The sequence below is a fragment of the Leptodactylus fuscus genome, chromosome 2 (genome assembly GCF_031893055.1).
Source record: "Leptodactylus fuscus isolate aLepFus1 chromosome 2, aLepFus1.hap2, whole genome shotgun sequence".
Taxonomy (NCBI): Eukaryota; Metazoa; Chordata; class Amphibia; order Anura; family Leptodactylidae; genus Leptodactylus; species Leptodactylus fuscus.
Window position 1 is genome coordinate 2,220,365 of NC_134266.1, and position 26,007 is coordinate 2,246,371.

Sequence of the window (26,007 nt, forward strand, 5' to 3'; positions counted from 1 at the left end):
GCGCTCACAGGACAGACTTGGCAGAATAATGCTTTGTGCTCTGGAGGCGGCAGCGGTCTCCATACAAGACACAATCTGGCTGCCTGAGTTATATGACTAGCTTTATAGTTCTGAATATCATCTTTGTGTGCAGCTTCTGATGATGTCATATATTAGGATCATACAGGGCTAAAGCTGCAACTCTTCATAGACTCCACGTATCAAATCTTCACCGTTTTCAGATTCCCTTTCAAGTATCTGAGATCTTATTGCAGCAAGTGTAACCGTCACTATCAAGAATTCACTCTAAGGAGGCGGTTGGGGACCCCAGACAATGTTTGCATCGGGCCCACAAGATTTTAGTTATGTCACAGCATCCTATATTATACTCCAGAGCTGCGCTCACTATTCTGCTGGTGCAGTCACTGTGTACATACATTACATTACTTATCCTGTATTATACCCCAGAGCTGAGCTCACTATTCTGCTGGTACAGTCACTGTGTACATACATTACATTACTTATCCTGTATTATACTCCAGAGCTGCGCTCACTATTCTGCTGGTACAGTCACTGTGTACATACATTACATTACTTATCCTGTATTATACTCCAGAGCTGCGCTCACTATTCTGCTGGTGCAGTCACTGTGTACATACATTACATTACTTATCCTGTATTATACCCCAGAGCTGCGCTCACTATTCTGCTGGTGCAGTCACTGTGTACATACATTACATTACTTATCCTGTATTATACCCCAGAGCTGCACTCACTATTCTGCTGGTGCAGTCACTGTGTACATACATTACATTACTTATCCTGTATTATACCCCAGAGCTGCACTCACTATTCTGCTGGTGCAGTCACTGTGTACATACATTACATTACTTATCCTGTATTATACCCCAGAGCTGCGCTCACTATTCTGCTGGTACAGTCACTGTGTACATACATTACATTACTTATCCTGTATTATACTCCAGAGCTGCGCTCACTATTCTGCCGGTGCAGTCACTGTGTACATACATTACATTACTTATCCTGTATTATACTCCAGAGCTGCGCTCACTATTCTGCTGGTGCAGTCACTGTGTACATACATTACATTACTTATCCTGTATTATACTCCAGAGCTGCGCTCACTATTCTGCTGGTGCAGTCACTGTGTACATACATTACATTACTTATCCTGTATTATACCCCAGAGCTGCGCTCACTATTCTGCTGGTACAGTCACTGTGTACATACATTACTTATCCTGTATTATACTCCAGAGCTGCGCTCACTATTCTGCTGGTGCAGTCACTGTGTACATACATTACATTACTTATCCTGTATTATACTCCGGAGCTGCGCTCACTATTCTGCTGGTGCAGTCACTGTGTACATACATTACCTATCCTGTATTATACTCCAGAGCTGGGCTCACTATTCTGCTGGTGCAGTCACTGTGTACATACATTACAGTACTTATCCTGTATTATACCCCAGAGCTGCGCCCACTATTCTGCTGGTACAGTCACTGTGCACATACATTACATTACTTATCCTGTATTATACTCCAGAGCTGCGCTCACTATTCTGCTGGTGCAGTCACTGTGTACATACATTACATTACTTATCCTGTATTATACTCCAGAGCTGCGCTCACTATTCTGCTGGTGCAGTCACTGTGTACATACATTATATTACTTATCCTGTATTATACTCCAGAGCTGCGCTCACTATTCTGCTGGTGCAGTCACTGTGTACATACATTACATTACTTATCCTGTATTATACTCCAGAGCTGCGCTCACTATTCTGCTGGTGCAGTCACTGTGTACATACATTACATTACTTATCCTGTATTATACTCCAGAGCTGCGCTCACTATTCTGCTGGTGCAGTCACTGTGTACATACATTATATTACTTATCCTGTATTATACTCCAGAGCTGCGCTCACTATTCTGCCGGTGCAGTCACTGTGTACATACATTACATTACTTATCCTGTATTATACTCCAGAGCTGCGCTCACTATTCTGCTGGTGCAGTCACTGTGTACATACATTACATTACTTATCCTGTATTATACTCCGGAGCTGCGCTCACTATTCTGCTGGTGCAGTCACTGTGTACATACATTACCTATCCTGTATTATACTCCAGAGCTGGGCTCACTATTCTGCTGGTGCAGTCACTGTGTACATACATTACAGTACTTATCCTGTATTATACCCCAGAGCTGCGCCCACTATTCTGCTGGTACAGTCACTGTGCACATACATTACATTACTTATCCTGTATTATACTCCAGAGCTGCGCTCACTATTCTGCTGGTGCAGTCACTGTGTACATACATTACATTACTTATCCTGTATTATACTCCAGAGCTGCGCTCACTATTCTGCTGGTGCAGTCACTGTGTACATACATTATATTACTTATCCTGTATTATACTCCAGAGCTGCGCTCACTATTCTGCTGGTGCAGTCACTGTGTACATACATTACATTACTTATCCTGTATTATACTCCAGAGCTGCGCTCACTATTCTGCTGGTGCAGTCACTGTGTACATACATTACATTACTTATCCTGTATTATACTCCAGAGCTGCGCTCACTATTCTGCTGGTGCAGTCACTGTGTACATACATTACATTACTTATCCTGTATTATACTCCAGAGCTGCGCTCACTATTCTGCTGGTACAGTAACTGTGTACATACATTACATTACTTATCCTGTATTATACTCCAGAGCTGCGCTCACTATTCTGCCGGTACAGTCACTGTGTACATACATTACATTACTTATCCTGTATTATACCCCAGAGCTGCGCTCACTATTCTGCCGGTGCAGTCACTGTGTACATACATTACATTACTTATCCTGTATTATACTCCAGAGCTGCGCTCACTATTCTGCTGGTGCAGTCACTGTGTACATACATTACATTACTTATCCTGTATTATACTCCAGAGCTGCGCTCACTATTCTGCTGGTACAGTCACTGTGTACATACATACTGTGTATTTTCGGTCGGGGGCGCTGCGCTGGTGGTTTGTACTTTGTTATATTTGATAAGGAGATGTTTTATTACTTGTGATACTTCTCTGTCTTGCAGGTCAGATGATGGCGGTCACATGTGAGTCGCTCTGTGAGATGGATGTTTCATGTGAGAGGTCGATGAGGTGACGTAAAGGAGTCGCCGCTGATCTCCAGTCCGCATTTCCCTTCAGTATTTGGACCTTCGGAGTCGTTGTAGTGATGGGACTGAGCAGCACCATCGGGAACCTCTTCTGTCAGATCCGGCTTCTGCTTTTCATTGCCGTGTGTCTGACCGCCATGGGCTGGGCCTGCTTCTATATAATGGACAGCACCCACTACACCCCCAAATTCAGGACCCCAGTGGACAACTTCTGGAAGTGTCCACCCTCAGAGAAGAAATCTACGGACAGTAGGCCGCCCCCTGCCGTGGAGCAGACCACGCAGAATGAGGTGGACTTAAAGCTCTGCCCGCTGCTGTCCCCACAGCTCAGTAAGTATATACGGTCAGTGACAGCCGCGCCGGTGCGTTACGTTATACTCCACTGTAGGAAACTTCATGTAGTGAGCACCCCTCATCTTATGTGTATAGTAGTCCCATCCACAACTGCAACATTATGGAACAGACCACTACATGCCTGTTATGGGGGTGTCTGATTACATTACATGACAGATATTAAGCCATGTGATAAATATGATATGTCAGGATTATGAGGGTGTGATGGATAATAGGATAGGGTGATAAGCGGCGCCGCTCCTTTCAAATATTTGACTTCATTAATAGAGATGAGTGAACAGCGTTTGATTGAATTGGTATTCGATCAAATATCAGGCTGTTCGAGATGTTCGATTCCAATTGAACACCACGCGGCAAATGCAGTAAAAATTTGTGTCCCCTCCCACCTTCCCTGGCGCTTTTTTTGCACCAATAACTGCGCAGGGGAGGTGGGACAGGAACTACGACAACGGAGGCATCGAAAAAAAATCGGAAAAAGTAATTGGCTGTCGAAATCACGTGACCTCCAATTTATATGAATGGAGGATTTCATATCTGGGTCATATAAGACTGTGACCTATGTGACTGTGAGACAGGGACAGATGTACAGGAGGGTTAGCTAGGGATTACCTTTATTTAGGGGGGAATGTCACTCACCCAGCTCTTTGGGGCTCTATATACTTTGACTTCCATGTGCTGGGGCCGAGATACAGCCCAAGATACATGCAAGAGTACGGTCAGTGCATTCCTATGGGAAAAAGTCAGCTCAGGTATAGCAGGGTTGACACAGCTCTGCTACATCTTAGGTGTAGCAGTGCTGTGCGCTCAACTCTGCTACATTTGAGATCGGACCACAATGGAGACTGCTGTGGACTGATCTTAGACTCCGCCTCCTCACAGATGAGCCTCCGGCAGAACCAGCGTTGATTGGCCAATGCTGTACACTGTATGGCATTCGGCCAATCAACACTGGTCAATGCATTCCTATGGGAAAAAGTCAGCTCCGGCATTATTAGTGAGGTAATACAGTGACTTGGGCTTGTTAGATGCCCCCAGACATGCTTCCCCTGCTGTCCCAGTTGTATTGCAGAGGTGTTGGCATCATTTCCTGGGGTGTCATAGTGGACCTGGTGACCCTCCTGAGTTGAATGGTGGGATCCCCTGAAACAAAGCATTTTCTCCCATAGACTATAATGGGGTTCGATATTCGTTCCAATAGTCCAATATTGAGGGGCTATTCGACACGAATATCGGATATTTCACTACTCGCTCATCTCTATTCATTAACATTTAATATTGGCTGAGCAGGATCCGGACAATAATGATGAAGCATCTTTACAATGTATTCCATCTGGGCGCTCAGGATTTAATTACGCCAGGTATCGCAGAAGTAGAAAAAAAACATGACATCCTCCAGTAACTGACTTGGTGTAGTCAGCACCCCCATTTGTATGTGCCTAGTGGTCTGTTCCGTACCTGCAGCAGAGCGGAACAGACCATTCCATGCAGATTATAGGGATTCTGACTACACGGAGGTGTAGTCAGGAACAGGAGAATTTTTTTTTCTAATTTTTGTTTTCTAAAGTAAGACAATGATCTTAAAGGTGAACCAACACTTTAAGGTAATGCAGGGTCTTGTGAGAATGTACATTGATGATGTCCTATTATAAAGGACTCTTATTGGGTCCACTGGCAGTGAAAGGGTTAGGATTTCCCTTTGGGTCACGTTGTTGAGCTGGATTTGTGTGTACTCAGACCTTCCCCTCCCTCAGGCCGCACGTCTTCTGTCCGTATTAATACACTCTGGTGCCCCACTAAGTAGCCAGTAATACTTGAAATACAACTTGTATTAAATTCTAATAAGATGCCAAATGATCACATCCCTATTAATAATGTGTTCTCAAGTTAATTAATGCGATATTAATGCTGCAACATTGTAGCGTTTTGTTTCAACTTTCTCCATCAGACTTTGTTAGTAAACCTGCTGAGTTTGTAGAGAAACCCCCTAAACTCAGGGCAGCAACCAATCACAGCCCAGCACAGTGGTAAGCTATTCATCAATGTGGCCGGGTGTTATTATAGGATGCCTGTATCTCTCTGCCTGTAGCAAACACGGGGTTAACTAGGTCAGAACATTCACCGATAGTCACGCTCCCTTTCACTAAAATGCTATCATGCAACAAGATCATTCACACTGATAGGGCCAATGCTGACATCCCCAGCCAGTCTCATTCATTCCTCTACGCGTTTCGCCAGATACGAATCATCAGGAGGATTTCTAGTTAGGCTGATAGACTGCGGTAAGAACCGAAGTCCCCGGGGTCTTTGTGGTAGACCCCAGTACTTGTTTGGAATGGACACTGAGCGTTATCAGAGCACTCCTTAAATAGACCCATCTTTGCTCTGAAATTGAGATGTTTCATGACTTTACGGCAGCCTTGAATCACAATGAGTTAAATTTACACTTTACATCATTCGTTAATGAGAAACAAATTCCTTTTCTTGACATGAACGTCTCCCTGACGGAAACAGGGACTCTCTGTACTACAAGCGGCGACCAACTGCTGCTGCATTGGACTAGTCACCACCCATTACCACTTAAACTTTGTTCTTCATAGGGATGTGATCATTTGGCATTTTATTAGAATTACTGGCTACTTAGTGTTCCAGAGAGTTCCGATACCCTGTGATACATTCCCCGTATAAACTAATATTCCTATCAAATTTGTCGTAACGCCAAAGTCAACAGCGGCTGAATTAAGTTACTGAGCAAATACATTTTATGATATTTGCTAAGCGTTGACCCCTTGTATGAGGGCGTAGTCGGAACACATACCCCGAGATAAACGGTGAAGAAGTGTACATATCTGTATGTACATGGCTTTATATAGGAAACCTGGGTGATGAGCTATTGGGCTGCCAAGTTGCGGGGGCGGCCGTCCATGTTCATGATAGTTGTGAGCCTATTGAATCCCCCCAGGCCAGCCATTACTGTACTGTATCAGGGGATTGTACATCAGTATTGCAGTATATTGTATTGGTGATTGTGGATCAATTACCTAATCAAAATAATAATAATAATAATAATTAAAATTAGTAATAAAAAAATATTCAGAGTTGAAAAATTTAGCATTTCACTCCCTTCCCTATTTCTTTTTATTATTATTTTATATTTTATTTTAGGGGGGGCACATAGAATACAGGGGGGCAGGGGGACACATAGAATACAGGGGGGGGGGGGTGACGAATCGCGCCATTCCGCCCCGGCCTCAAGGTGCAAGGATTCGGCCTCCACCTTAGCCACGCGGCCGCAGCCGCGATCGCCTTCTTATCTATACCGTACACTCCCACAACCCGAGAGAGAACTGGGCCTTATAGGATAATACGAGAAGAGCCTTCTAAAGTTTTAACGTTTTATTAACTCAAGATGGTCGTTACCACTCAGCCAGAACATATATATATATATATATATATATATATATATATATATATATATAAAGATATACCCTGGCGGTTACAAGCTTATACGGTTACAGGAAGGTATGATACAGTACAGTAAGGTAAAAAAGAATAAAAGATTAGAAACAGGGATAAACAGATTCGATCTCCGGAATTCCACTCACGAAATCCAGGGCACATAGCTTTAGAGTCCTTTTAAGTAGTCCACAGATGGAAAGGGGTGGACGACTCCATTAACAGAATAGTCCAGGGTGTATGGTATTTCCCTAGGCATTAGTCAATAGTCCAAGGGAACAGTTTCCACAGCATCACAGCACCTAGTGACACATTCCAGCAGACCAGGAAGAACAAGAACAAAGAACACCAGGGTCCTGGCATGGGTGACAATATATCTCCCCTCAGCCCCCTCCCACAATGAGGTCAGCAAGGTGGGAAACTCAGCCCCCTCACCTTACACCAGAATAACTATAAACGGCCATAACTCTTTGCCAGGTGAACCCACTGTTTGGCTAGGGGCATGATGGGGTTCCTCAATGAAGTCTCCATCAGGTAGAGACCAAGGACGATTCCCCAATTCCCTATGGGTAACGAGTTCAGTGCTGGAACCCCTCCTAGGCCTCTGATCGGGTAGTGCTTGGGCTCGAAACGTGCGACCTGGTCCTGCGCACAGGAGGAAGTTATTGTCATGACTGTATCATATTTTCCTGTGACAATAAATTCATAAATCCCATAACTGATTGAAGTTTTTGTGGAGTCAGGCAGTCTGCTACAAGGTGTTAGGAGAACTCTCAGTGCACTGAGCCAAGATGGCCCCCTGCTAGGGATAAGGGATGATCAAAGCCACTTCCAGGGAGTAGTTAGGCTCGGGCATGTGGACACTATCTCTCACATCCTGCTAATCAGTGAGAGGGAGTCCATCTGAGGCAAAGGGCAATTACAGACCAGATACCAAGATATACAGTTGAGGGTCAGTCAGCACAATACATAGATAGTTATACCTATAGCTGAGAATCATGATTGGGGTCCGATTCATCACACTTCCCCCTTTTAGAGCGTGCCGGGAGGAAGGAGTGTCCTAAGATCACCTTCCTCACACACCTCCGCAGCCTCACCGCACCTGGACAAACCATCGGCATTGCCATGGGCCCGGCCGGGCTTGTGGCGGATGTCGTAGTTGTACTGCTGGAGCACTAGACTCCACCGCAGCAGTCGTCCATTCTGACCTGCTACACGTTTGATCCAGGTCGGAGGGTTGTGGTCTGTCATCACGGTGAAGTGGCGCCAATACTAGTAATAGTAGGCTTCTAGTAAGTCAGCCAGCACCTAATGCAGCTCAATGGCTCGGCGTGCCGCTTTACATACTCCTTGTGCTCAGCTGGTATTTCACAAGGGCACTACATCAATGCACTAGCTACGTACAGAATATTCATCTTGATACAACAGGGCCAGCAGGGCAACTATAAACAAAGTCCTTACAGCTTGTCCTGTGACACATACAGCCTGGTATAGTACAAACAGGTAATGCACAAGTCCAGCGTATCATCTTTACCTGGCCGGGATGGCTTTGTACTTGCTCAATCCTCGGCCGGGACACTATAAATTGATAAATACACATCATTGGTGGTGGTGGGAGGCGGGGACCTCATTTCCCACAATTTCATGATTGGCGCATGCGCGCCGGCGCTTCTCGCTTCCACGAGTCGGAGCAGAGCGGTGTCTGAAGGAAGTCAGGTCACATGCGCGGAATCCTGAGTCTGCGCATGCTTAGTTCTAAGTACGGCTGGTTGGGCCATAGAAGTTTAATAGAGCCGGCGTTCAGCACTAATATCCAATAACTAATGTCAAAATACACAATATTATAATAAATATACAAATGAGCGTACAAATACATGTAAATGTAAACCGACTCCTAATTATATGAAAACATGAATCTATAAAAATGTATAATGTAGATAAAGAGTACCAGCAATCCTTAAATGACATAGCGACTGAAACAATGTACAACAATCCCCCAAATAATTAGGTTGTTGTTAGAGATGAGCGAACAGTGTTCTATGGAACACATGTTCGATCGGATATCAGGCTGTTCGATGTGTTCGATTCGAATCGAACATCACGTGGCAAACTCCCAAAAAATTTGATTCCCCTCCCACCTTCCCTGGCGCTTTTTTTGCACCAATAACAGCGCAGGGGAGGTGGGACAGGAACTACGACACCGGAGGCATCGAAAAAAATCGGAAAAAGTCATTGGCTGCCGAAATCAGGTGACCTCCACTTTAGACGAATAGTGGATTTCCAATCCGGGTCATATGAGAATGTGAACTTTGTGACTAAGAGACAGGGATAGCTGTACAGGCAGGGATAGCTAGGGATTACCTTTATTTAGGTAGGAATGTTATTAAAAATAACTTTTTGAGCCTTTATCGGGTGTGTAATTGTGATTTTTGTGACATAAACTTTTTCCCATAGGAATGCATTGGCCAGCGCTGATTGGCCAGAGTACGGAATTCGACCAATCAGCGCTGGCTCTGCTGGAGGAGGTGGAGTCTAAGGTCGGACCTGAATGGAGACTGGTGTGGAGCGATCTTAGACTCCGCCTCCTTCAGCAGAGCCAGCGCTGATTGGTCGAATTCCGTACTCTGGCCAATCAGCGCTGGCCAATGCATTCCTATGGGGAAAATCGCAAGCTGACAGGGATTTCCATGAAATAAAGTGACTTTTATGCCCCCAGACATGCTTCCCCTGCTGTCCCAGTGTCATTCCAGAGTGTTGGTATCATTTCCTGGGGTGTCATAGTGGACTTGGTGACCCTCCAGACACGGATTTGGGTTTCCCCCTTAACGAGTATCTGTTCCCCATAGACTATAATGGGGTTCGAAACCCGTTCGAACACTCGAACAGTGAGCGGCTGTTCGAATCGAATTTCGAACCTCGAACATTTTAGTGTTCGCTCATCTCTAGTTGTTGTATCTTCCAATGCTTCATTCAAACCTTTGGGGGAAAGTGTATCAAATTTAAAGGGATCCTATCACTCACTCACATTTTTTCTAGGTACCACGTCAGATTAGCCTTAAAGAGGACCTTTCACCATATCTGGGCACAGGCAGTGTTATATACTGCCAGAAAGCTGACAGTGCGCTGAATTCAGCGCACTGTCGGCTTTCCCGATCCGTGCCCGGTGTAAAGCGCTATCGGTCCCGGTACCGTAGCGCTTTACAGTCAGAAGGGCGTTTCTGACCATTAGCCAGGAACGTCCTTCTGCCTCACGGCGCCAATCGCGCTGTGCTGTGGAGCCGGGAGGAACGCCCCCTCCCTCTCCTGATAATGCTAGTCTACGGACAAGCAGTGTGAGCAGAGGGAGGGGGCGTTCCTTCCGGCTCCACAGCACAGCGCGATAGGTGCCGCGAGGCAGAAGGACGTTCCTGGCTAATGGTCAGAAACGCCCTTCTGACCATAGAAGAGCTACGGTACCGGGCCGTAAGCTCTTCACACCGGGCACAGATCGGGAAAGCCGACAGTGCGCTGAATTCAGCGCACTGTCAGCTTTCTGGCAGTATATAGAACTGCCTGTGCCCAAAAGTGGTGAAAGGTCCTCTTTAAGAAAGGCTATTCTTCTCCTACCTTTTATCATCTTCTCTTCTGATTGGCGGTGCGCACATGTGCGAACCCCTGTGCGCCCCTGCCTCCCATTGTTCCTCGCTGGGCACTGCGGTCTCTGTACCTACCTATACATCCCAACTTTCCAAGAGAGGGAGAAAATATGCACCGCGCGCACCACGGGAAACTTAATGCCGCCCACTTTTATGTTGATTCTGCCCATTCTCATGTTTTTTTTTTAATGTGCCCCACACGCCCCCCCCTTCATCTTCCCCAGTGTCATGTCGTGCTCCCCCTTCATCTGCAGCAGTGTGATGCCGTTCCCCCACCCCCTGCACCTGCCCCAGTGTCATGCCGTTCTCCTCCACTTCATCTGGCCCAGTGTCATGCCGTTCTCCTCCCCTTCATTTGGCCCAGTGTCATGCTGTTCTCCCTCCTGCTCTTTATCTGCCTCCAGTTTCATAGGCCCCTTACATTATGTCCCCCTGGATGTGTAACACAAAGAAATAGTTGTACTGACCTTCCCACGCTCCCACGCCGCTCTCTCCACTCACTCACTCCACATAGTTGTCGGGCGGATGGCTGGGAGGTATGCATAGCTTCTCTGCCTGATGTATGCCACACGCAGCCGGAGCTGCGAGTAGGCGCCATGCTGGCCGGACTCGGGAGCGGAGAACGGCCCGCCCACACACTGCCTTGGACATATTGGGCTGCGCCGCTTCTCCACAGGCCCGCCCAGAGCCTGGCGTGCACCAATGGGAGCGCCGTGGACAGAGCAGCGAGGACGCCATGACAGGCCTTACAGCGGAGCCGGAGTATCGTTTCACCGGTCCCGGTGGGGCTGTCGGGGGAGTACTCACCTCGGGAGGTGGCTTATCATTCCTTCCTGCAAAATATCTAGGTATGTTCGAAATCTCAGCCAAATCCGTACAGGCGTTTGGCTGTGATTGAGGAACAAACATCCAAACGCACAAACATCCAAACACACAAACATCCAAACACACATACTTTCACAATTATAATATTAGTAGGATGTGACAGTTTGGATGTTTGTTCCTCAATCACACAAAAACCACTGAACGGATTTTAATGAAATTTGGCATATAGATAGACTGTAACCTCAATTAAAACATCAGCTACATTTTATCCTGGTAAATGACATGGCTTTGTAACTGTTATGAATTTATGTTCATGTACTATATTACACTGCTCTTATCTCGGCTTCTGAGAAAGCCAGGACTGTTATCTCTCTGTGTAAACACTCGCTAACCCTCTGTGGTTTGTGTACGTACATTTGCATATTATCTGATCTGCTCCAGTGCTCACACACTGACATGGGCAAACACCTTTAATCCAAACTGGCAGTTTGTCAATTTTAAACACGTTGGGAAAAAGAAAATCTAATTTGTCGCAAACAACAAAAGCTATGAAGGAGCCAAAAGTCACAGAGTTCTCCTTAAGCACAGATGAAAGGGATCATCGATGCCAACAACACATGCATTATATGACGTCGCAGCGAGCTGCTGAGATTCCGGAACAATTACAGGCACGATGCAAAGAACAACTTCAGTGCCAGGCCAACTTGAGAGCCGCCGGAACAGGAGGATCATCAATGCCAACAACATGCTCATTATATGGTGTCCCAGCGAGCTGCTGAGATGCCGCAACAATCACGGGCACAGCGCCAGGAATGACTTCAGCGACAGGCCAGCTTGGGAGTTGCCGAAACGCTGGAGCAGGCGAATCATCAACACCAACAACATGCTCATTATATGGCGTCCCAGCGAGCTTCTGAGGTGCTGAAACAATCACAGGCACGGTGCGAGGAACAGGTTCAGCAGCAGGACAGCTTGAGAGCTGCTGAAATGAAGCAGGCAAACAATCGATGGCAGCAATTGCTGCAGATGAGTATCAATATATTGAGATAGGTTACGGGTTAAGGACCTCATATCCGAGACGATGGGCCTCCCAGGTGGATCAGACCTTTATGCATCTTGGATAAATGATAAAAGAGAGATAGGACCGGGCCCTGCACTGTCAGGAACTCTCGCTCTTTCTTATTGCAGACTCCTGTATCGGAGCCTTCTTTGATTAGCCTATGGTATTGTGCAGAATGGACAAGTGTGGGGTCTCCATCCAACACCACCTAGTACACCTCATCTGATCGGAGCCTCCTAGTGCGCCTCATCTGATCGGAGCCTCCTAGTACGCCTCATCTGATCGGAGCCTCCTAGTGCGCCTCATCTGATCGGAGCCTCCTAGTGTGCCTCATCTGATCGGAGCCACCTAGTACCCCTCATCTGATCTGAGCCACCTAGTGCGCCTCATCTGATCGGAGCCTCCTAGTGCGCCTCATCTGATCGGAGCCTCCTAGTGCGCCTCATCTGATCGGAGCCTCCTAGTGCGCCTCATCTGATCGGAGCCTCCTAGTGCGCCTCATCTGATCGGAGCCTCCTAGTGCGCCTCATCTGATCGGAGCCACCTAGTACGCCTCATCTGATCGGAGCCTCCTAGTACACCTCATCTGATCGGAGCCACCTAGTACACCTCATCTGATTGGAGCCTCCTAGTGCACCTCATCTGATCGGAGCCTCCTAGTGCACCTCATCTGATCGGAGCCTCCTAGTGCACCTCATCTGATCGGAGCCTCCTACTGCACCTCATCTGATCGGAGCCTCCTAGTGCACCTCATCTGATCGGAGCCTCCTAGTGCACCTCATCTGATCGGAGCCTCCTACTGCACCTCATCTGATCGGAGCCTCCTAGTGCACCTCATCTGATCGGAGCCACCTAGTGCACCTCATCTGATCGGAGCCTCCTAGTGCACCTCATCTGATCGGAGCCTCCTAGTGCACCTCATCTGATCGGAGCCTCCTAGTGCACCTCATCTGATCGGAGCCTCCTAGTTCACCTCATCTGATCGGAGCCTCCTAGTGCACCTCATCTGATCGGAGCCTCCTAGTGCACCTCATCTGATCGGAGCCTCCTAGTGCACCTCATCTGATCGGAGCCTCCTAGTGCACCTCATCTGATCGGAGCCTCCTAGTTCACCTCATCTGATCGGAGCCTCCTAGTGCACCTCATCTGATCGGAGCCTCCTAGTGCACCTCATCTGATCGGAGCCTCCTAGTGCACCTCATCTGATCGGAGCCACCTAGTACACCTCATCTGATCGGAGCCTCCTAGTGCACCTCATCTGATCGGAGCCTCCTAGTGCACCTCATCTGATCGGAGACATGCCAAATGACTCTTTATTGGAACTTAAAGAATACATCGCCTTCCTTTCGGCAGGGGTCAGATTATGACTAAAATTCTTTGTCTTACTGTTCCGGGTCCTAAATTCAGAAGCCACAAGAGCGTAGAACGTTTCGTTGTGGCACCCCTTATGGTGGAGGGGATAGAATTTGGACTTTGGTCTGAGATCAGTATGTATCACATCTGAATCATCTGGCAGTACAGTTCCAGTCTCCGTTCCAGGTATAGAAGGAGGAAGGTCACTCCTAGTTGTGGGCGCCAGAGAAATATTAACCCCTTCCCGCCAATGGCATATTTCAATTTTCGTTTTTGACTCCCCTCTTTCTAAACCCCATAACTTTTTTATTTCTCCGCTCCCAGAGTCATACGAGGTCTTATTCTTTGCGGGACAGATTTTTCTTCCTGATGCCGCCATTAATTATTCTGTACAATGTCCTGGGAAGCGGGAAGAAAATTCAGAATGGGGGGGATTTGAAGAAAAAATGCATTTCTGCGACTTTCTTACGGGCTTTGGTTTCACGGCGTTCACTGCGCAGCCACAATGACACGTCCCCTGTATTCTGTGTTTCGTTACGATTCCGGGGATACCACATGTATAAGGTTTTATTTACATTTTAACTCCTTAAAAAAAATCCAAAACTGTGTTAAAATATTTTTTTCTAAAAGTCGCCATATTCTGACAGCCGTAACTTTTTTATACGTGTGTGTACGGGGATGTATAGGGCGTATTTTTTTGCGGGGCCGGGTGTACTTTGTAGTTCTACCATTTTCGGAAAATGTCATTGCTTTGATCACTTTTTATTCAAATTTTTAGCAGAAGCAAAACAGTGAAAAAACAACGGTTTGGCACTATTGACTTATTTTCCCGCTACGGCGTTTACCGAACAGGAAATATATTTTTATAGATTTGTAGAGCGGGCGATTTTGGACACGGGGAGACCTAACATGTATGTGTGTCACAGTATTTAAGCACTTTTATGTGTTCTAGGGAAGGGGGTGATTTGAACTTTTAATTTTTTTATTTTTTTTTTACTTTTTTTTGCATTTGTTAGACCCCCTCCCTAGAGGGTCTTGAACCCCAGGGGGTCTGATCACTAATGCATTGCAAAATATCGGCACTTCTATTGCAGGATATCTAGCATAGCCTGCAATAGAAGCAAAAGAATGACAGGCCGGAGAACCTTCACAAGGCTCCTGACTGTCATAGCAACGTGACGCCGGCCCTGGAGCTTATTCTGGGAGCCGGCGATCACAAGGAAAATGGCGGCGCCCACGCTGACCGAGGGCCAGAAGGGTTAATGTCGATCGGTCTGGGCACTGAGCGGGGACATTACCGCTGGTTGTCTACTGTATAAAGCTGTAGACACCCGGCGGCTATGGTGGCCGCCCAGCACCCAGGCGGCTTCCGTAGTTAAACATCCAGCATGTGTCGTACTACTACAGTGGATGTCGGGAAGGGGTTAAAATGCCTTGTGAGTGTTAATTTACATATATATATATATATATATATATATATATATATATATATATTTATATGCAGATTGCCAGGACAGAAGGATAGGCCTTTAGGCCGGGTTCACACGGAGTATTCTGGCTCGTGATTTGGTACGTAGACGCCGCGGGATCTTTTGTGGGCCGTATATGCTCCCATTGTTTTCAATAGGAGCCGGTACTGTATACGCGGCACTATTTTGCGACCGCCGCAAAATCACGGCCGCAAAATAGTGCCGCGTGTACGGTACCGGCTCCCATTGAAAACAATGGGAGCATATACGGCCCGCAAAAGATCCCGCGGCGTCTACGTACCAAATCACGAGCCAGAATACTCCGTGTGAACCCGGCCTTATAGTCCGATATCTTGGAGATCTTGGTGTAAAACCCGGACTCCTTTGTATGTCTTGGGCTGGCCGGAGTCAGCGCAGCAGGTAGGACTAACACAAACCTGATGTATTGGGAGGGGGGTCCTCTTCAGGCGATGCTACAGCCCTCTGAGACATTGAGAGGTGAATGATATGATGAGTCATCCAGTTCAGTTGGCGAATCGGGTGTCGCTGCATGGTGGACATGTTGTGCTCTAGCACGTGGCATATCATGTGACTGCCTGGTAACCAGTGGATTTGGTGGGGGCAGACGACTGGTTTCTTCTACTGTAGAAGTCACATTAGATTTCAGCCCAAACTTGGTTGGTGGTAGACTCAACGAAATGCAACGCATGCCCCAGGGAAGGCATCCTTGAGGCTGCTATCTGTGTTATTAGGTGCTGTAATATCCACACACTTTACTGCACAGCTGTAATATGCACACACTTTACTGCACAGCTGTAATATCCACACACTTTACGGAACAGCTGTAATTTGCACACATTTTACTGCACAGCTGTAATATGCACACACTTTACGGCACGGCTGTAATATCCACACACTTTACTGCACAGCTGTAATATCCACACACTTTACTGCACAGCTGTAATTTGCACACATTTTACTGCACAGCTGTAATATGCACACACTTTACTGCACAGCTGTAATATGCACACACTTTACTGCACAGCTGTAATATCCACACACTTTACGGCACAGCTGTAATTTGCACACATTTTACGGCACAGCTGTAATATGCACACACTTTACTGCACAGCTGTAATATGCACACACTTTACTGCACAGCTGTAATATCCACACACTTTACTGCACAGCTGTAATTTGCACACATTTTACTGCACAGCTGTAATATGCACACACTTTACTGCACAGCTGTAATATGCACACACTTTACTGCACAGCTGTAATATGCACACACTTTACTGCACAGCTGTAATATGCACACACTTTACTGCACAGCTGTAATATCCACACACTTTACGGCACAGCTGTAATTTGCACACACTTTACTGCACAGCTGTAATATGCACACACTTTACTGCACAGCTGTAATATCCACACACTTTACTGCACAGCTGTAATATCCACACACTTTACGGCACAGCTGTAATTTGCACACATTTTACTGCACAGCTGTAATATGCACACACTTTACTGCACAGCTGTAATATCCACACACTTTACGGCACAGCTGTAATTTGCACACATTTTACTGCACAGCTGTAATATGCACACACTTTACTGCACAGCTGTAATATGCACACACTTTACTGCACAGCTGTAATATGCACACACTTTACTGCACAGCTGTAATTTGCACACACTTTACTGCACAGCTGTAATATGCACACACTTTACTGCACAGCTGTAATATCCACACACTTTACTGCACAGCTGTAATATTCACACACTTTACTGCACAGCTGTAATTTGCACACATTTTACTGCACAGCTGTAATATGCACACACGTTACTGCACGGCTGTAATTTGCACACACTTTACTGCACGGCTGTAATATGCACACACTTTACTGCACAGCTGTAATATGCACACACTTTACTGCACGGCTGTAATTTGCACACACTTTACTGCACAGCTGTAATTTGCACACACCTTATTACATGTATTCTTATTCCTATTACAGAGGGGATGGTGCCGCTTACATTTTCACCAAACCTAAGCCTAGAAGATGTGCAGAAGAAGCTTCCTATGATGAGCGACGGCCATTACCAGCCAGAGACCTGCAGAGCCCAGCAGAAAGTAGCCATCCTGATCCCACACCGCAACCGAGAGCGACACCTCCTGTACCTGCTGGAGAACTTGCACCCCTTCCTCCAGAGGCAGCAGCTGGACTATGCCATTTACGTCATTCATCAGGTGGGAGCTCTTAAGGATTCCACTATTTCTTGTTGGAAACAGTCAGCAAGCTTGTTGTCAGACCCTCCCCTATATACGGGATGTGGTAATGCAATGGGACAGTACAATGTCTGCCATAAAGACAACAATTCCCACAATGCAAGCAGAGGGATGCTTTGAGATTTCAGCTCTGAAGCTGCAGAATTCTGCCTTATGTCTTTCTGTTTCTTGCAGGCTGGAGATGTGAAGTTTAACCGAGCCAAACTACTGAACGTTGGGTACCTGGAGGCATTAAAGGAGGAGAACTGGGACTGCTTTATATTCCACGACGTGGACCTGGTCCCAGAGAACGACTTTAACACTTACCTCTGTGACAGCGAACCCAAACACCTGGTGGTGGGCCGCAACGTCACTGGATACAAGTAAGGGGGGCGGTATATCTACGGATCGGTTCTCATTGCTGGTAGTAGATTTCTGATGTCTGCCGGACATCCTGGGACCTGATGTCAGAAAATCCTCCAGCTCCTAATAATTGTAGAATGCAGAGTAGAGACATGGTCACACTAATGCTGACTGTTTCCATATGACACTATACCTGGTAATAGTACACAAAATATTTAGAACCTGACGCATATTACAAACTGTTGTGCAAAATATCCCAGTTCTTATGATGAGTCCCTTTGGTTGGACCCCAGTGATCAGCAACTTGTGACCAAAATATCCCTTTAAGGAGGACCTTTCACCACCACGACCAAATCCAACTATTTGCATCCTTCCATAGGCACTGCTTCACTGATTCCAGCACATTTGGAATTTTTTCTGTAGCTCCAACCGTTCTCAAGGAATCATGTTTGTTAGTTTCAATACAATTATTCTCTCTAGTCTCAGGTGGGTGGTCCCAGACTACCTGCTGCAGCCAAGGACCGCCCACCTGACTGTAGAGAGCCGAATTACTATGTCAGGTACTGAAATTTACAGACTGATTGCTCAGGAATGGTGCGGGCTAAAGAAAAAATTCTGACAGCACCAGAATCAGTGGAACAGCGCCATCCGGAGAATGCAAACAACTGAAGTTGATGGAGGTCTTAAAAAGTCCCCTTTAATTCCTTTCTATACAGAGGGTTTGGAGCTTTGGAACAGAAATACAGCTCTGGCCACTATAAATATGTATTGAGGAATGTGAACCTGTCCCTCTGTTCCCCAGATTACGATATGAAGGCTACTTTGGAGGAGTCACTGCCATGACCAGGAAGCAGTTTGCCAGGGTGAACGGCTATTCCAACAACTACTGGGGCTGGGGCGGCGAGGACGATGACCTGCGATTCAGGTAAAAGACTGATGGCGTCATCATGATATCTGTCTATAGAGGGAGCTGCTAAATATTGCTGAATCTATGTACAGAAATTCTGCTAGCCACAGTGGCTCAAATTACTCCTCCTGTCAGACACTTGATCCAATAGCCCAGATCTGATTGGGTAGCGGACCTCTGATGGCTCTTGTAACTGAACCGCTCTGAGTGTAGCTTTATGTGTGAATAGAGAAGAAAGTATTTCAAACCTCCAGTAAAATACTCTGACTTCCAGTAATGACAGTAAATGTGGACATGGACAGAAAATCTACCGCCATAATGTCTGTGCTAATGCTTAATGTTTAATAATGCCACAGAGCAAATATGACAGTACAGTATAATGGCGGTATTATAGTAGTTATATTCTTGTACATAGGAGTAGTATTATAGTAGTTATATTCTTGTACATAGGAGCAGTATTATAGTAGTTATATTCTTGTACATAGGAGCAGTATTATAGTAGTTATATTCTTGTACATAGGAGTAGTATTATAGTAGTTATATTCTTGTACATAGGAGCAGTATTATAGTAGTTATATTCTTGTACATAGGAGCAGTATTATAGTAGTTATATTCTTGTACATAGGAGTAGAATTATAGTAGTTATATTCTTATATATAGGGGGTAGTATTATAGTAGTTATATTCTTGTACATAGGAGTAGTATTATAGTAGTTCTATTCTTGTACATAGGAGTAGTATTATAGTAGTTCCATTCTTGTACATAGGAGTAGTATTATAGTAGTTATATTCTTGTATATAGGAGCAGTATTATAGTAGTTATATTCTTGTACATAGGAGTAGTATTATAGTAGTTATATTCTTGTACATAGGAGTAGTATTATAGTAGTTATATTCTTGTACATAGGAGTAGTATTATAGTAGTTATATTCTTGTACATAGGAGTAGTATTATAGTAGTTCTATTCTTGTACATAGGAGGTAGTATTATAGTAGTTCCATTCTTGTACATAGGAGTAGTATTATAGTAGTTATATTCTTGTATATAGGAGCAGTATTATAGTAGTTATATTCTTGTACATAGGAGGTAGTATTATAGTAGTTATATTCTTGTACATAGGAGTAGTATTATAGTAGTTATATTCTTGTACATAGGAGTAGTATTATAGTAGTTATATTCTTGTACATAGGAGCAGTATTATAGTAGTTATATTCTTGTACATAGGAGTAGTATTATAGTAGTTATATTCTTGTACATAGGAGTAGTATTATAGTAGTTATATTCTTGTACATAGGAGTAGTATTATAGTAGTTATATCCTTGTACATAGGAGCAGTATTATAGTAGTTATATTCTTGTACATAGGAGCAGTATTATAGTAGTTATATTCTTGTACATAGGAGCAGTATTATAGTAGTTATATTCTTGTACATAGGAGTAGTATTATAGTAGTTATATTCTTGTACATAGGAGTAGTATTATAGTAGTTATATTCTTGTACATAGGAGCAGTATTATAGTAGTTATATTCTTGTACATAGGAGGTAGTATTATAGTAGTTATATTCTTGTACATAGGAGTAGTATTATAGTAGTTATATTCTTGTACATAGGAGCAGTATTATAGTAGATATATTCTTGTACATAGGAGCAGTATTATAGTAGTTATATTCTTGTACATAGGTGGTAGTATTATAGTAGTTATATTCTTGTACATAGGAGCAGTATTATAGTAGTTATATTCTTGTACATAGGAGCAGTATTATAGTAGTTATATTCTTGTACATAGGAGCAGTATTATAGTAGTTATATTCTTGTACATAGGAGTAGAATTATAGTAGTTATATTCTTATATATAGGGGGTAGTATTATAGTAGTTATATTCTTGTACATAGGAGTAGTATTATAGTAGTTCTATTCTTGTACATAGGAGTAGTATTATAGTAGTTCCATTCTTGTACATAGGAGTAGTATTATAGTAGTTATATTCTTGTATATAGGAGCAGTATTATAGTAGTTATATTCTTGTACATAGGAGTAGTATTATAGTAGTTATATTCTTGTACATAGGAGTAGTATTATAGTAGTTATATTCTTGTACATAGGAGTAGTATTATAGTAGTTATATTCTTGTACATAGGAGTAGTATTATAGTAGTTCTATTCTTGTACATAGGAGGTAGTATTATAGTAGTTCCATTCTTGTACATAGGAGTAGTATTATAGTAGTTATATTCTTGTATATAGGAGCAGTATTATAGTAGTTATATTCTTGTACATAGGAGGTAGTATTATAGTAGTTATATTCTTGTACATAGGAGTAGTATTATAGTAGTTATATTCTTGTACATAGGAGTAGTATTATAGTAGTTATATTCTTGTACATAGGAGCAGTATTATAGTAGTTATATTCTTGTACATAGGAGTAGTATTATAGTAGTTATATTCTTGTACATAGGAGTAGTATTATAGTAGTTATATTCTTGTACATAGGAGTAGTATTATAGTAGTTATATCCTTGTACATAGGAGCAGTATTATAGTAGTTATATTCTTGTACATAGGAGCAGTATTATAGTAGTTATATTCTTGTACATAGGAGCAGTATTATAGTAGTTATATTCTTGTACATAGGAGTAGTATTATAGTAGTTATATTCTTGTACATAGGAGTAGTATTATAGTAGTTATATTCTTGTACATAGGAGCAGTATTATAGTAGTTATATTCTTGTACATAGGAGGTAGTATTATAGTAGTTATATTCTTGTACATAGGAGTAGTATTATAGTAGTTATATTCTTGTACATAGGAGCAGTATTATAGTAGATATATTCTTGTACATAGGAGCAGTATTATAGTAGTTATATTCTTGTACATAGGTGGTAGTATTATAGTAGTTATATTCTTGTACATAGGAGCAGTATTATAGTAGTTATATTCTTGTACATAGGAGCAGTATTATAGTAGATATATTCTTGTACATAGGAGCAGTATTATAGTAGTTATATTCTTGTACATAGGAGTAGTATTATAGTAGACTAGCTGGTACCCGCGACTTGGTCTGCGGTGATTGTAGCAGTGGGTATATACAGGCGGGGGTAAGGTTTTCGTACTGTGTATAAGGTATGGGATATGAAATGTAAGTTTGTATCTTGTTGTTGCTGTAATTCAGAGAATACGTGAGACTTTTGTGTTGCAGTTACTTTGTATTAGAGCCGCTATATATACGGTGTTGTGAGAAACTTTACATAGTGACTTTGGGACAGAAGTATTTGAAGTTAACCCTTTCCCGCCGATGGCATTTTTTGAATTTCGTTTTTGACTCCCCTCCTTCTAAACCCCATAACTTTTTTATTTCTCCGCTCCCAGAGCCATATGAGGTCTTAATTTTTGCGGGACAGATTTTTCTTCATGATGCCACCATTATTTATTCTATATAATGTACTGGGAAGCAGGAAAAAAATTCAGAATGGGGTGGATTGGAAGAAAAAATGCATTTCTGCGACATTCTTACGGGCTTTGGTTTTACGGCGTTCACTGTGCAACCAAAATGACACGTCCCCTGTATTCTGTGTTTCGTTACGATTCCGGGGATACCAAATTTATATGGTTGCATTTACATTTTGACCCCTTAAAAAAAATCCAAAACGGTGTTAAAAAATTATTTTTTGAAAAGTCGCCATATTCCGACAGCCGTAACTTTTTTATACGTGTGTGTACGGGGATGTATAGGGTGTCTTTTTTTGCGGGGTCGGGTGTACTTTGTAGTTCTACCATTTTCGGGAAATGTTATTGCTTTGATCAGTTTTTATTAAAATTTTTATCAGAATCAAAACAGTAAAAAAATGTCGGTTTGGCACTTTTGACCATTTTTCCCGCTACGGCGTTTACCGAACAGGAAAAATATTTGTATAGCTTTGTAGAGCAGGCGATTTTGGACGTGGGGATACCTAACATGTATGTGTTTCACGGTATTTAACTACTTTTATATGTGTTCTAGGGAAAGGGGGGTGATTTGAATTTTTAATCCTTTTTATTTTATTTTTTAAATTTTTTTTACTTCTTTTAAACTTTTTTTTGCATTTATTAGACCGCCTAGGGGTATTGACATGGGTGGGCGGTGTCGCAGATTGTCAGAGCGGTGGGGGTTGGCAAACATGGCTGCTCCGGAGCGTTATAGAGAAGCTCCTGGAGTATCGTTAAGGTGAGGGGCAGAGTGGTAAAGTCTATGTATATGAGATTGTGTGGGGTTAGGGGCGAGGCTGTAGAGGGCAATAGGAATTTTGTGGCTTGCTATGGTCCAAAGTGTGTGAGATTGCAGAGATGGTGGTGTGAGTTTGGGTTTTGTGGGGGTCCTGGCACAAACGTATGTGCGCTATTGTGACGAAAAGTAGCCTATTGTTTAATCGAGTGTAATGACTATGTATGTGGAAAATTTCAGCCAAATCGGTGGAGCGGGTTTTCCGTGATTGAGGAACAAACATCCGAACATGCAAACACACAAACCCACAAACTTTCACATTTATAATATTAATAGGATATTCTTGTACATAGGAGTAGTATTATAGTAGTTATATTCTTGTACATAGGAGTAGTATTATAGTAGTTATATTCTTGTACATAGGAGTAGTATTATAGTAGTTAAATTCTTGTACATAGGAGGTAGTATTATAGTAGTTATATTCTTGTACATAGGAGTAGTATTATAGTAGTTATATTCTTGTACATAGGAGGTAGTATTATAGTAGTTATATTCTTGTACATAGGAGGTAGTATTATAGTAGTTATATTCTTGTATATAGGAGTAGTATTATAGTAGTTATATTCTTGTACATAGGAGGTAGTATTATAGTAGTTATATTCTTGTACATAGGAGGTAGTATTATAGTAGTTATATTCTTGTACATAGGAGCAGTATTATAGTAGTTATATTCTTGTACATAGGAGGTAGTATTATAGTAGTTAAATTCTTGTACATAGGAGGTAGTATTATAGTAGTTATATTCTTGTACATAGGAGTAGTATTATAGTAGTTATATTCTTGTACATAGGAGGTAGTATTATAGTAGTTATATTCTTGTATATAGGAGTAGTATTATAGTAGTAATATTCTTGTACATAGGAGGTAGTATTATAGTAGTTATATTCTTGTATATAGGAGTAGTATTATAGTAGTTATATTCTTGTACATAGGAGCAGTATTATAGTAGTTATATTCTTGTACATAGGAGGTAGTATTATAGTAGTTAAATTCTTGTACATAGGAGGTAGTATTATAGTAGTTATATTCTTGTACATAGGAGTAGTATTATAGTAGTTATATTCTTGTACATAGGAGTAGTATTATAGTAGTTATATTCTTGTACATAGGAGTAGTATTATAGTAGTTATATTCTTGTACATAGGAGTAGTATTATAGTAGTTATATTCTTGTACATAGGAGTAGTATTATAGTAGTTATATCCTTGTACATAGCAGTAGTATTATAGTAGTTATATTCTTGTACATAGGAGTAGTATTATAGTAGTTATATTCTTGTACATAGGAGTAGTATTATAGTAGTTATATTCTTGTACATAGGAGTAGTATTATAGTAGTTATATTCTTGTACATAGGAGTAGTATTATAGTAGTTATATCCTTGTACATAGGAGTAGTATTATAGTAGTTATATTCTTGTACATAGGAGTAGTATTATAGTAGTTATATTCTTGTACATAGGAGTAGTATTATAGTAGTTATATCCTTGTACATAGGAGTAGTATTATAGTAGTTATATTCTTGTACATAGGAGTAGTATTATAGTAGTTATATTCTTGTACATAGGAGCAGTATTATAGTAGTTATATTCTTGTACATAGGAGCAGTATTATAGTAGTTATATTCTTGTACATAGGAGCAGTATTATAGTAGTTATATTCTTGTATATAGGAGTAGTATTATAGTAGTTATATTCTTGTACGCAGGAGTAGTATTATAGTAGTTATATTCTTGTACGCAGGAGTAGAATTATAGTAGTTATATTCTTATATATAGGGGGTAGTATTATAGTAGTTATATTCTTGTACATAGAAGCAGTATTATAGTAGTTATATTCTTGTACATAGGGGGTAGTATTATAGTAGTTATATTCTCTTCAGTTGTGTCTGATTTTGTCCTCATAAGCCACTTGCATTACAGTTTTCATTACCAGTCAGTCGGAGGACACAGGGCTCTTTATACGTCTGTGAATTTGATATGTGTAGAAGCCTCATTGTACAGCGATCACTTCTTGAAGTCTTCTGGTTACTGAGTATTCCTACATTAACACCAGAACTCAGTAGAGATTTCTGATAAGGGGTCGGTGAGCGAATATTGGCAGGACATAGATGGTAATTGAAGAGGCCTCAGATAACAGCAAATGTGATATGTCTCACAAATAGCAGCTCAGGGAATATGTCCGTCATCACGTGCTTTTATGCAAAGGAAACTCATTACAGCTGAGAACAGAAACTTCAGATAATGTTAGGTCTATTCCCACTAATGAAACAAATATCTCATAGTATTGTACCAATGCAAGAATCCAGAGTGAACAGAGTATGAATGGAGAATTAGCAGAACCTCTAATATACAGGAATTATACATAAATAATACTTCCCCTATATAAAAGAATATAACTGCTATAATACTACTCCTATGTTCAAGAATATAACTACTATAATACTACCTCCTATATACAAGAATATAACTACTATAATACTACTCCTATGTACAAGAATATAACTACTATAATACTGCTCCTATATACAAGAATATAACTACTATAATACTACCTCCTATGTACAAGAATATAACTACTATAATACTACCTCCTATGTACAAGAATATAACTACTATAATACTACTCCTATGTACAAGAATATAACTACTATAATACTACTCCTATGTACAAGAATATAACTACTATAATACTGCTCCTATATACAAGAATATAACTACTATAATACTACCTCCTATGTACAAGAATATAACTAATATAATACTACTCCTATGTACAAGAATATAACTACTATAATACTGCTCCTATATACAAGAATATAACTACTATAATACTACCTCCTATGTACAAGAATATAACTACTATAATACTACCTCCTATGTACAAG

General features: G+C 42.4%; 1 protein-coding gene across 1 annotated transcript in view; it reads left to right on the plus strand.

Annotated features, from left to right (window-relative positions):
* B4GALT4 (beta-1,4-galactosyltransferase 4) overlaps positions 1-26,007 on the plus strand; it is a 64,615-nt gene that overhangs the window by 19,157 nt on the left and 19,451 nt on the right. Inside the window, exons 3-6 of the mRNA XM_075263295.1 lie at positions 3,094-3,507; positions 17,348-17,580; positions 17,794-17,981; positions 18,764-18,886. Coding sequence (XP_075119396.1) covers positions 3,237-3,507; positions 17,348-17,580; positions 17,794-17,981; positions 18,764-18,886 — 815 coding nt within the window. The 5' untranslated portion in view covers positions 3,094-3,236. The remainder of the gene's footprint in view (positions 1-3,093; positions 3,508-17,347; positions 17,581-17,793; positions 17,982-18,763; positions 18,887-26,007) is intronic.